The 13,768-nt window shown below is 45.1% G+C and overlaps 1 protein-coding gene across 1 annotated transcript in view; it reads right to left on the bottom strand.

The window, feature by feature from the left end:
* PAPPA (pappalysin 1) overlaps nt 1–13,768 on the bottom strand; it is a 271,571-nt gene that overhangs the window by 184,599 nt on the left and 73,204 nt on the right. The window contains exon 6 of the mRNA XM_055427748.2: nt 6,540–6,661. Within this exon, the coding sequence (XP_055283723.1) occupies nt 6,540–6,661 (122 nt within the window). The remainder of the gene's footprint in view (nt 1–6,539; nt 6,662–13,768) is intronic.

Below are 13,768 nucleotides of genomic sequence, written 5' to 3'. Positions count from 1 at the left end.
GATAAAAAACTAAGCTTGATCATTATGCTCAAGTAAGTAAATAGGACTAGAAATGTTAGCAAAGTGTGAGCTTGTCTGGTTATCAGGAGAAACTTTTAGATGTAAAAAAAAAAAAAAAAAAGAGTTTCAAGGGGCACTGAGTCCCTTGAATAACACCAGGCTTCACACACTGACCATCCTGTGTGCTGGGCACTGTGCCAAGCATGTTACATGCCTCAACTCTTTTCATCCTGCCAATAAGTCCATGACGTTGGTCTTATGAAACTCATTTTATGGAAGAGGAAACAGAGCCTCAGATGGTTAAGTAATTCCATGGTGGGGAGCAGAATACTATTGATACCGTGGGTCCAGAGAGCATGCCAGACTTTGAAGGAATAAAATATGGGTTCAAATATCAATTATACAGCTTCTCACCATATCACCTACTCTAATGTCGTCTATAAAAGGGGTACTATAAAACTCAAATGGGATGAGATATTTAACAGACGAACATACTCACAAATACATTAGCTCTGCTTTGACACATCAAGAAGAATTAGCAAGTGAAAGTCTGGGAAGAGGAGGTATTCCAAGCAAAGAGAATAGTTAAGAGAGAAAGTGAAATACGATGACTGTGGTTTTGAGTGCAGAGGGAAACCAGTAAGTGGTAAGGCTGGCAAAATAAGCTGAACCCAGATTATGAAGGGTCTTGTGTGTCACCTTAAGGAAACTGAACTTCATGCTAAGACAGCTGGGGAGTTAGTGAAGACTTTCAAGAAAGTAAATGAAGGTTGTCTTTCGGAAAAACCAACATTTAGAGTCACAGACACTCTCCATCCATCCATCTGTCCATCCATTCATCCACCCTTCCACCCATCCATCCATCCATTGGTCCACCCACCCATCCAACCGTCCAGAGAATGGCTGCCTCTATCTGTGTCCAGGGCTAGGTTATAGTCCCTGGAAGAACGGGTTTTGCAGACATGGTCTCTGCTCACATGGGGCTTCCAGTCTAGTGAAATCAGTTAAGAAACTACTGCATCAGTGCAGACAAGACACAACGCTCGCCTGTTCCAAGGGAACGTGGGAAGCAATGAGGACAAATCAGAGTCCCTAAGGAGGAAAAAGGAACACACCTGGGAGACTGATAAGCTGGGTGGTGACGAGTGTGGGAGAGGGGTTGAGAAAGGGAAAGGGAAGGAAAGGCGGGGAGGAGAAGGAGAGACAGGGAAGGGGAAAGAGGGAAGGGAATGGGAGGGAGGGTAGAAGGGAAGGAAGGGGAAAGGAAAGAAGGGAAGGGGCAAGGAACAAAGTACACAGGAACCGTTACTTCATTACAAGTCCGTGTCTTTTTTATATGAAAAGTCACATGTTTACATAAGCTATCCACTAGAGATCAGGCAATATACGTGTGTGAAATATATTTACACAAACCCACACTGGTTTAAATTTACATTTATGACAATCTGTACAGACGCCTATTACATATCTTTGTGTATACATACTGCAGCTGTTGACACAAATACTGTTTATAAAAAGTCGGTGCCAAGTTTTTTCTAGATGTATACTTCAGCACACCTGAAATATTCTGGGCACAAAAATGGGGAAAAGATTCACACAAGTAAGAAAAAAATGAAAACAGCCAGTGCCATTCGTTACCCTTTCACGGAAAACCCAGCAGTTGCAATGTATTATATGCTTGCATAAGTGATCTGAACTGAGATTTGAGTCAACCAGATCTAGCTATCTGATTCCTGAGCTACAAGCGTACCGTGGTATTGAAAACCTCAGAAAATATTCATCTGTGAAGTACAGTGTTTGCTCAAGAGAAGGGAAAATAGGATTTCTTTTTGGTACAACCACATTCTGTGGCCAAAGGCAAGAATTTCTATGATTATATTTTTCCTGAAGTTCACAAGACGGAGTTAGTGGAACACAGTGAATATGCCATAAATATTTGTTAAGTGAAGAATTTTCTATCTTGTTAATGTGGAGTTAAAACTATGAGGTTGTGGCTCTGTGGAATATCCTAGCTGGAAAGGACATTCTGTTGATAAGATGCTATCTTCAGAGAGGCAAAGTGACTCACTCAAGCGCACAGAGCACGCTGATGGCCAGGCTCAGACCAAAACCCCAACCCCGTCATCCTCCCTGCACCCATGCTCTTTCCCCTACCCCAAAGATACGTCTGGGATCGCTCACAGATTGGGGAGTTTTATGTTAGTTTGGGAAGTCCAAAAACTTAAACACACAAAGATAAATAGGATGAAAATGAGTTGAGAAATACTTTGCAGAGCTTGGCTCATGGAAAAGTTTATTTCTTCAAGAATATTAAAAGGGTCTGAGCCAAATGGATCACAGAGCCTGTAATAGGATGCTCTAAAAAAAGAACAGTGTCTTTTCCTGGCCTGCGTGTACTAAAATTTGCATATCCTAAAGGAAAACCCAAGGCTGCTGGGTTTTCTTGGAGGCCTGAGTTAACTCTGGGTACAGGGGAGGTGGTTCAACATTTCAGTGGGACTCTGCTCTGCAACTCCTGCTTTAAGAGGGTCAGGGATGAACCAGGAGTAGACCTAACCAATTGATAGTTTGGTTGGATGGTGGTGTGGGGTGATACCAGGGAATTATTTCATTCATTCAAGTGGTAGAACAAACTGAGATGATCTTAGCCAGAAAAGTCTCAGGGTAGAGTCTACTTCATCACGTGTGCACGCTCAGTCATGTCTGACTCTTTGCAACACCATGGACTGTAGCACACCAGGCTCCTCGGCACATGGAGTTTCCCAGGCAAGAAGACTGGAGCGGGTTGCTATTTCCTACACCAGTGGATCTTTCTGACCCAGGGATCAAACTCACACATCTTGGCTGTTCTGCACTGACAGGCAGAACTCTTTACCACTATGCCACTTGGGAAGCCCTGTCGTCCTTCCAAATGTCTTTCAATTCCACTGACTCTTCTCCAATCTCACTGCCACTGACCTCAACCAGGCCACCACCTTCCTTCTCCTGGGTTCCTACAACAGCCACTTAGATGCACCCTTCTCTCCCCGCCCCAACCCCACACCAGGTCTGCTCAACCCCCAACCTCTTCATCACAGAGCAGACCGGGTGATCTTTTATAACAGGCACATCTCACCATCTCTCAGACCCCTGCCGAGGTATGTGGCATCTCCTTACGACCCTCAGAACAGTCCAAACCCATCATCCGGCCATTACACATCTCACCGCAGCTCCACCGCCCCCTAGTCTATCCCTTTCTCTCCACACCCATTTAAGTTCCTACCCCGTTACTGAAGAGCTTTTGTTCTTGGACATATTATCTATGTCTTTACCATATTGTGGATTAAAACTGAGAGGCTTTAAAACACAGGAACACATACGCATGCATCCCATTAGCTGTCTAAGCAGTAAGGCATCACGTGCCACGTAGTCGCTGGGAAGCACCGCTGGACACTCAGGAGAGAAAGCGAGTGAAAAAGGTAAACTGAGTCATAGGATTGTTATGAAAATATCTTTTCCTTGGAGGACACGCTAAGAAGCCTTCTGCTGCTGCTAAGTCGCTTCAGTCGTGTCCGATTCTTCACGACCCCATGGACTGCAGCCTACCAGGCTCCTCTGTCCATGGGATTTTCCAGGCAAGAGTACTGGAGTCGGTTGCCATCACCTTCTCCTAAGATGTCCGGAGGCCCTTAAGTCTCCAGATCACACTAAAATAACCAGTGCTCTCAACATAGCCAACTCCTCTCACATTCTTAAATGCACCTTGCTGACTGATAGGCTGATATTTCCTCGGCGGGGTGTGAGTCTCAGTTTGGGGTGAGGTCCCCCACTTCCTGCTTCTCTCCCTGCACTCTGTAGGTCTATCAGCACAAGCCTCATCACACCAGATGGAGAATGCTCCCGGACACGCATCTGACTCTCCTATCGGATAGCCAGCTCTGCAGAGTGCCTGTGCTCAGCATGGTGCCTGCCTGGTGCATAGTCCCTGCGGTGGGTGGAGAGGACATGGGTTTGTTCCTTGCATGGGAGAGACACAGAGGCTTCTTGTGGGAGAATCCAACGTGGGTTCAGTTTGGTGAAAAAGTCACCGCTGTAGATTTCAGGAAGACCTTTCTGGCAGACGGTGCCAGAATGGGGAGACCCAGGAGATACATGAGCCGGTGCTGGGCACGCACAAAGGGGATTCCTGACCAGGGTGGGAATTGGGGCCGGATGACCCCAGGCGTCCCTTCCACATCTGACAGCCCGTGATTCTGTGAGGCCAAGCTGAGGGCTTCTCCCAGGCACCCCTCGGGCTTTCCATTCCTGATGGATCTGTTTAGAGTTCCCCAGTTCGACTCTCCTTTTTATTTCAAGCTGCTTTAGAAGATAACAGAGCACAGCGCTGTTATTTTTCTCCCTCACGTTTCCTCTCTGATCCTTCTCCCTTGCTTTATTCTATCTCTGGCTTTCTCTTTTTCAACCTTCTTTCTAAAAATATAAAGGAGAACGGGGGAGTTCTCGCTGAACCTCAGTGAAGAGTCAGATTCTGCTTCCTCAGGTAGCCGGGGGTCCCTGCCCAAAGACAGTTGGCGTGAGCCGCCCCGCAGAGCACGATGAAGGATTGGGGTGGGGGGGGGCTTCTGTGTGGATGTCTCCGAGGGCAACAGAGGGCGAGACGGAGGGCTGAGAGCGGGTGTGGGGTTTCTGCCAGCCTGGCTTCAGGGACTAGACATGCACCTTGAAGAAAGAGACACCACAGAAGGACTCCGAATGGGCAACTGGCCATGAGATTCGCTATGTTGCAAGCTGCCTTCCTTCAGGGCCAAGTGACAGGGCAACAAAGCATTGGGTGAAAGACACTTTCTTAATTTCTCTAGAAAACTGAGGGGCTGTGGCAGTGAGTGTAAGGGAGCAGAGAGACTGTTGGTCTGCAGGGAGGCCTGGGAGACCGCCCCACCCCTAGAATGGAAGGTTTGTGGGTGGAGCCCACAACCATGGCCATCCCGAGGAGCTTCCCTCCAGTGTCTTGCTGATACATGGATTCTGACAAGGAAATGACATGGCAGGAGTCTGAGAGGAAAAATTGTGACCCATGGAAGACTGCCTTGGGTATTCCCAGGAATAATTGCAGAAGAATCAAAGACTCGTGATGCCTTGAAGTCCTCCAGTATGTATGTTGATTCTGACGTGAGCTTGTTTGTACCTACAGGCTGTCAAGGTCTAGGGCACAGACAAACATACACACACGGTGTCTTATCAGGTATGTGGCCTTGGGTACTTGATTCCTCAGGGGCTTTGCTTCTTCATACGTAAAGTGGGATGACATACCCAGGACAGTTCAGGTTGTCAAAAAGACTTGTGCTGAACAAATGCATGAATACTGGCCTTGATGGAGGGGAAAGGGTACAAACTCCCAGCAATACAATGAATAAATTCTGGAGCTCTAATATACAGCATGGTGGCAACAGTTAACAATATCGTATTGAAAAACTGTATAACAAGCACATTTTAAACAGTCTCACTGCTCCCCGCTCTCCCCGCCCCCGCAAAAAAAAAATTGTGCAGTGACAGGTGTGGTGACTTTAAAATAAATGTGCTCTGCATGCTAAGTCGCTGTAGCCGTGTCCGACTCTCTTCGACTCCACAGACTGCAGTCCACCAGGCTCCTTTGTCCATGGAACTCTCCAAGCAAGAATACTGGAGTGGGTTGTCATTTCCTTCTCCAGGGGATCTTGCCAACCCAAGGGTCTATCAGTCATCACATTGTACACCTTTGCTGCTGCTGCTGCTAAGTCACTTCAGTCGTGTCCGACTCTGTGCGACCGCATAGATGGCAGCCCACCAGGCTCCCCCGTCCCTGGGATTCTCCAGGCAAGAACACTGGAGTGGGTTGCCATTTCCTTCTCCAATGTGTGAAAGTGAAAAGTGAAAGCGAAGTCGCTCAGTCGTGTCCGACCCTTAGCGACCCCACGGACTGCAGCCTACCAGGCTCTTCTATCCATGGGATTTTCTAGGCAAGAGTACTAGAGTGGCTTGCCATTGCCTTCTCTGTGTACACCTTTAACCTACACATATTAAAAGTCAATTATATCTCAGAAAGAATTCATTTTTTGGGGGGGTCAGAAAAAACAGACCTAAAAAGGAAAAAAAAAAAAAAACCACTGGTCTTGCAGGGCAATCTTAAGATCAAATGAGATGGTACATGTTGCTGCTGCTGCTAAGTCGCTTCAGTTGTGTCCGACTCTGTGCGACCCCATAGACCGCAGCCCACCAGGCTCCCCGTCCCTGGGATTCTCCAGGCAAGAACACTGGAGTGGGTTGCCATTTCCTTCTCTTATGCATGAAAGTGGAAAGTGAAAGTGAAGTCACTCAGTCGTGTCTGACTCTTTGCGACCCCACGGACTGCAGCTTACCAGGTGCCTCCGTCCATGGGATTTTCCAGGCAAGAGTACTGGGGTGGGGTGCCATTGCCTTCTCCAGATGGTACATGAGAAAGACCATTAAAATCACAAAGCTCTATCTACATTGAAAGAGTTCTTTGCACACCCAACCTGCAAAAGAGCCCCAGTCTGACTTACCTTCTGCTTCTCGAGGACTCCAGTGTCCTGATGGGCCGCAGGGCATCGGGGAGGAGGCATTGAAGGCATACTGCACCAGGAATCTCCCTTCCAGGCAAAGGTCACACGCTGATCCCAATTCTCTAGGAGGCCAAGGAAAGAAGGAAACACACCGACTTAGGAACGGTTGAACGAGTTCCTGACTCAACTGAGCCAAAGGTGTCGGTGACAACAAATCTGCTCTCCTATCGTCCTAATTCTCCCACGGCCTGTGAGGAGATCCAACCAGTCAATTCTAAAGGAAATAAACCCTGAATATTCACTGGAAGGACTAACGCTGAAGCTCCAATACTTGGACCACCTGACACGAAGAGCAGACTCATTGGAAAAAATCCTGATGCTGGCCAAGACTGAAGGCAAAATAAGGGGCCAACAAAGAATGAGAGACTTAGATAGCGTCACTGAGTCCATGGACATGAATTGAGCAAACTCCAGGAGATAGTGGAGGACAGAGGAGCCTGACGAGCTACAGTCCATGATGCCACAAAGAGTCGGACGCGACTTAGAGGCTAAACAACAATAATAAATCCTCCCTATCTTTGTCAGAGCTTCCAGAATATGACCTTAAGTGAAATTCCTCCCCACCACCCAGGAGGGCCTTTCTTGGGTCTAAGCGTCATCTATTCTGCTGGTGGACACACTTAAATATAAAGCAGCCCAGAATCAACAGGTCAAAGACTTACTACCTGCACTATTTCTTCATTTTATAAATGATTCAAAGTTCCACTGAAGATCTGATATGTGGTTATGAGAAAATCCTTTACCCATCGGACCTCAAATTTTATTCTTTTAACAATATCTGTCTGGTATCTACTATGTGTGGGAATTATCAGGATCCTAGGTAACCCACTCCAGTGTTCTTGCCTGGAGAATCCCAGCGACGGGGGAGCCTGGTGGGCTGCGGTCTATGGGGTCGCACAGAGTCGGACACGACTGAAGTGACTTAGCAGCAGCAGCAGGTATTAAATAGGAAGAAGGAATGGTTCAGTTCCTTTAGCTGAAAATGACTGGGCTGAACTAGACAGTGCTTAAAGAACCTTCTAGTTCTGACATTCAGGGGATAGATGAATCACTCTTGGATTTTACAATCAAAAGCAGTTTCCTTACCATGCCATCTAATTCACTTCAGCAGCTTTCCAAGGGGCAAGCCAATCCCTCAATGGGACAAACCCCAGCAGTGGAATATGACAGTGGCTTTCCCCATCAGCTAGTATCTTATGTGTCTGGATTCAATCTCCGTTTAACCACAATAGCCTTTGGGATCCTACTTGTTCTCCAGAGTTGGCCCCTGTTCAGGAGATAGTTGCTAGGAAGGGAGAGGGATAATAGCCCTCTTCTCCTGTACTAGGGTGAGCAAGCCCAAAGCTCTGAAAATCTGAGCAACTTCTACAGAGCAACTGGAGAGGGAAAATATCAAGAAAGGTCATAGCCCAATCCATTATTTCTCAAAATGCAATGGTCCTGCCAAAATCTCCTCCTAAAAGAATCACCATTCTTCAGCAACTTGAAAGACTTAAGGGAGGGACCGTGTCCCAAATCTTAGGGCTTCTGCTTCACAGGGCAGCTCCACAGCCCCTGGGCCCACGTGCTTGCTAACTTCACAGTCTGCAGGTGGTCCTGTTCCTCCTCCACCCAGCTGCCAGGGAGCTCATCCCCAAACCTAAATCTGAATACTTTATGCCTCTGCTTATCTGCTAATATGGTGACCAACATGTGTAGTTCAATGGCTGGATGGATAGATGGATAAATACCAGTCACTCCAACATGTTGCTAAGACTCATGACTAACCTAGTCTAGACCCTCAAATTGCGTATTCTGCATCATCAGCTTTATCATCAGAAATATGAAATCATACATAGGTATAATTTTATAAGCACACTAATATTTAGTGACAGGAGAATGACTGAACAGTCTAAGGTCAATCCGCCCAATGGAGCAGTAAGCAGTTGGTACAAACACTCATAAAGATCATTAAAATTTATGGAAAATGTGTTATAATGTTAAGGGAAGAGTCATATTCAAAACTGTGCCCTATAGCAGCATCTCAATGCTATTCAAATAACTTAACATGACAAAATCCCACCAGCCACTATTTCTAGGTGGAGGAACTCAGGATGATTCCTCTGTCCCTACTTCCATTCCTTCTGGTTTTCTGAACTTTCTCTGTATTTTCAGTATGTATGAGGTGTTCTTAAACTAGCAATAACGATGATTAAACAAACGTACTTGGAGGCAGAGGATGACGAGTGGAAAGAGGGGTGCTCAGCAGCAGTCTGGTTCCATCGCAAAGACCACAATCCATGCGTAGCAGCCCAGAGCCACAGGACTGGCTTTATGACGACAGTGAGACTACAAACATCCTTGTATGAATCCGGATCGCGCAGATCTTAATGGTAACTGAGCTTTCTACTCTCGATGCCATGCTTTAGAGGAAATGTATGTAGTCACCTGTGCTTCACTGAGTTCTTGACAACTGTAGGTTCCCTATAAATACTTTGATGAATTAACAAACCATCATCCCCCTGACAGTAAATGGGCCTTATTTACAGAGTTCCACAAAGTGCATCCCCTCATGCTCAATCATGGTTCGCGTGTTCATTCAATAGTTCACCTGTTCATTCACTGGCTACTCATTGAACAATCCCTGGTTGCTAGCACTGTGCAGCTACCAGACATTAACCATTCATGAGGAGAGGAGGTTTGACGAGGTACCTGCCCTCAGAGACCCTGCAATGCAGCAGAGGCAACAGTCCATAAACCAACAGGAAAATAATGTATATAAAGTACAGGTTGAATTACTGCTAGAGGGAAAGTTGACAGATGATGTAGGAGAGACTAATGAGGGGCTGCACAGGGCTTAAGATGGGAGCAATGGTGGCAGATCTTAACGCAGGTATGCTGAAGAGTGACAGCAAGAGTGGAAGGAGAGCAGCCCAGGTTCAGTCTAAAGGGAGGAAAGGACCTAGGCGGGAGAAAAGGCCTTGGCCCACACAGGTCCTGAAGGAAACTCGAGTGGCAAGAGTCACAGATGAAAGAAAGATCAGGAAGAGAGCCAGCGGGACAAGCAAGCAAGGACTGCAGGACGGAAGGTTCTGCAGACTCCGTGCAGACTACACATAAACGTAATGGGCAGGTCCTGGAGGGTTCTAACATGGGTGACATGATATAATTCACATTTTTAAAAGACCAGCCTGAATGATGAATGAAAAATAAATTGGGAAAAGAAGAGCACAGGTAAAAGCAAAGTCAGGAAATAAAGAGCAAACATGTGATCCTGCATATGGTGGGTGATGTTCCCATTTTACAGATAAGGAAACTGAGGATCATGGGTAACTATACCAAGGTCAAAGCTCAGAAAGTCACAGAGTCAAAACAGACTTTACTGAAACCATGCCACATCCTACACACTCAGGGTATGTAAAACGTGTTTCTAATCTTTGGCATTTATTTGATTTTAACGGGCAACTGTACCTACACAGACAGAAATACACACACACACACACACATACACACACACACACACACACACTGAAATCATAGAAACACAGGATGTTAAAGGATGCTAACACTGGAAGAGATCACCTTTCTTACTCAGGGTCCATGAGAATTAAAGTTTAAAGCTTCAAATCTGTGCCGTCTACTTCAGCAGCCCCTAGTAACATGTGGTTATTCAAATCTAAATGAATTAAAATTAATATAGAATTCATTTCAGCTCCTCAGTTACACTCATCACAGTTAAACTTCTCCCTAGCCACAGATGGCTGACGGCTACCACACTGGATATTACAGAAAGTTCTATTGGACAGTGCTTCTCCAAGGTACCCACTGTACAGAAGGAATTAAGCGCTCTCCTAGACATCTAGAATGATACTAGTTATGTACTATCCTTAGGAGAATTGAGAAAATAGTTACTCAAGTCATTTTCTACATTCTGAGACTTGGAAAAAGAACCTTGGTTGAGAAAGGCTAGATTCCCCTTTAGTTTACAGATTGAAAGCTGAAGCCAAAGAGGAAGAAGAAATGAATGAAGTTGCAAAGACTTCAGACTCAGGTCTCTTGGTTCCCAGTCCAGCATTCTTTCTACTGTATAGCACAGCCCATTGTTCAGAAAACTGAAACCATCTAGTCAACACATGTTTGCAAGACAGATAGAAATAAAGGAGTTAAAAAAGCCAGGGGTGGCCTTGAATTATTTATTCAGTTGCCCATGTGTGAGGACACAGGCGGTGGGAGGATCTGAGTATGTTTTTTTAAGGAAAACCCTTGTATTCTCTTAGACCACAGATGTGAGGAGCAGCAGGAGGCCGTGAGGATGGCCAGCGGCTAGAGGTTGGCATTGATGAATGTAGTGGAAAACACCAGAGATCCTGCAGGGAAAGAGAATTTCAAGTAGCTCAACAGCTCTGGAAAACTTTGTACAAGATGGGAGCTAGTGTTTCCTGAGCATAGAGTGTGTGTGCTAGGCATATCACAGATGTCATCTTATTAAACTCCCCACAGAAGCCAGGTGGAGTGGGTATGGTTAGCACTTTTTATGGAAGAAGACTCAAGAAGGCCAGAAAGGATCAAAAGGGTGAGACAACTTGCCCAAGGTCCCCTAGGCTGGGAGTGGTAAAGCTGAGACTGGAATACAGACCGCTTGACATCAAAGCTTGTGCACTTTGTACAAAGCCGATTTCTATGAGTATGAACTCCTTGTGTATGGGAGATGGATAGATTCACTTCTTTAAAACAATTTATTGAACTTGCTGACCTACTTCCTTCAGTCACAGACTATAGTCTACATAGCCGTTAACCCTAATTAGATATGTTTCTAAAATGTCAGTTTTAATTTAACATATGATAACTCCATTATGAAATCTTAGACTGAACAGAATAGCTATTGTATGAGCCTCAAGTACCAACTGACTATAGGTTATTAAAAACATACTGATTGAAGCTGAGGGCCCCACGTAACAGAGACATATCTCATTACACAACAATTAACCCTCCAATAGGTTTCCAACAATCAGATGGTATTTATTTAATGGACAATAACTGCTTTATGAAATACAAATTGAATACACACACAGGAAGCTTCATTTACAAAACTTCCATTTTTAAGTGGAATCAAGGCCAAGGCTTGACCAAAAGTCTGATACTTTTCATTGCTACAGAAAAAATAAATAAATCCACGGGCTGCTGGAAAGGCTGCTCTGAAGTGTCATGTGAGGTTTCCCAAACGCAGCTCTGAGATCCCAGTGAGGGCGGCTGGGGCAGAGGAAGGGCGTTTCTACAGAGCATCTAAGGAGTGCATTTCCTTCCTCCGTGATCGCATTCATCCAGCTGTCAGAAGAAGGTTCTAGATTCGAGGACTGATAGTACTGAAGGAAAATTTAATTGTGATGCCATGATCTAACATGTTCTTATGCGCACACACACACATACTCCTGAGAGTTCCTTGCCACATTTTACGGCCTTTGTGAAGGGGAGAGTAACACCTCCTTCATAATTCAAGGTTTGGAAAAACTTAATGAAAGAACATGAGAGCCTGAGATGAGACACTGCAAAATGTGAGTTGAAGCCTGGCTCCCACCACTTTCTATGGGCTTCTGGCCAAATGTCTCCACCTCTTTGAACTCCAATCCCTTCCTCATCTAGCAAATGAATAAGTTGATCCCCCTTTTACAGAAATTACCGAAGAGATGAAATGAGACTGTACATCAAGCATTTAGTATAGAATCCAGAGCAGAGTGAGCACGTGATAAACAGCTGTACCACCATTGAGTGATATTAATTCACCATCAGCTGGTTATTGTTTCCACCATCGTCAATACTGTATTATCATTATTGAATAAAACATTCCCAAGAGGGGCTGGGAGGGGGCAAAAATACTAATCCACACTAATTTATAGCCAAGTTCCAACCAAATTAAAGGTCAACATGTTAGTACATCTTCATGACCCTTTAAAATCCCCTAAAGCTTCAGCGCCTTGGGGAGACCCATGTTGAAAGGCACCACAAGAAATGATTTCACTCGTGTTTCCACTCTCAGACCACTGAGGCCAGTAGGCCCACTTTTCAGTGCAGTATAGCCTCAGGGGGAGAGACTGACTTGCCCAAGGCCACACGGCTAGTAAGTGACTGACAGGAGCTCAACTAAGGCATCTTGTGCCTTGATTTATCATCCCTTGGTCTTCTCAGATGACTATTATATCTACTACTGCGGGCAGAAATCCCTTAGAAGAAATGGAGTAGCCATCATGGTCAGCAGAAGAGTCCAAAATGCAGTACTTGGATGCAATCTCAAAAACGACAGAATGATCTCTGTTTGATTCCAAGGCAAACCATTCAATATCACAGTAATCCAAGCCTATGACCCAACCAGTAATGCTGAAGAAGTGGAAGTTGAATGGTTCTATGAAGATTTACAAGACCTTTTAGAACTAATACCCAAAAAAGATGTCCTTTTCATTATAGGAGACAGGAATGCAAAAGTAGGAAGTCAAGAAACACCTTGGGTAACAGGCAAATTTGGCCTTGGAGTACGGAATGAAGTAGGGCAAAGGCTAATAGAGTTTTGCCAAGAGAACGCATTGGTCATAGCAAACACCCTCTTCCAACAACACAAGAGAAGACTCTACACATGGACATCACCAGATGGTCAACATCGAAATCAGATTGATTATATTCTTTGCAACCAAAGATGGAGAAGCTTTATACAGTCAGCAAAAACAAGACCAGGAGCTGACTGTGGCTCAGATCATGAACTCCTTATTGCCAAATTCAGACTGAAATTGAAGAAAGTAAGGAAAACCACTAGACCATTCAGATATGACCTAAATCAAATACCTTATGATTATACAGGGGAAGTGACAAACAGATTAAAGGGACTACATCTGATAGATAGAGTGCCTGATGAACTATGGACGGAGGTTCGTGTCATTGTACAGGAGACAGGGATCAAGACCATCTCCATGGAAAAGAAATGAAAAAAAGCAAAATGGCTGTCTGAGGAGGCCTTACAAATACTGGGAAAAGAAGAGAAGCAAAAAGCAAAGGAGAAAAGGAAAGATATAAGCATCTGAATGCAGAGTTCCAAAGAATACCAAGGAGAGATAAGAAAGCCTTCCTCAGTGATCAATGCAAAGAAATAGAGGAAAACAACAGAATAGGGAAAACTAGAGATCTCTTCAAGAAAATTAGAGATT

This window comes from Moschus berezovskii, chromosome 7 (assembly GCF_049115385.1).
Source record: "Moschus berezovskii isolate FMDL1 chromosome 7, NW_MosBer_1.0, whole genome shotgun sequence".
In the NCBI taxonomy this organism is placed as follows: domain Eukaryota; kingdom Metazoa; phylum Chordata; class Mammalia; order Artiodactyla; family Moschidae; genus Moschus; species Moschus berezovskii.
The sequence above is the reverse complement of the archived record's forward strand: the minus strand, read 5'-3'. Positions and strand labels throughout refer to the sequence as shown.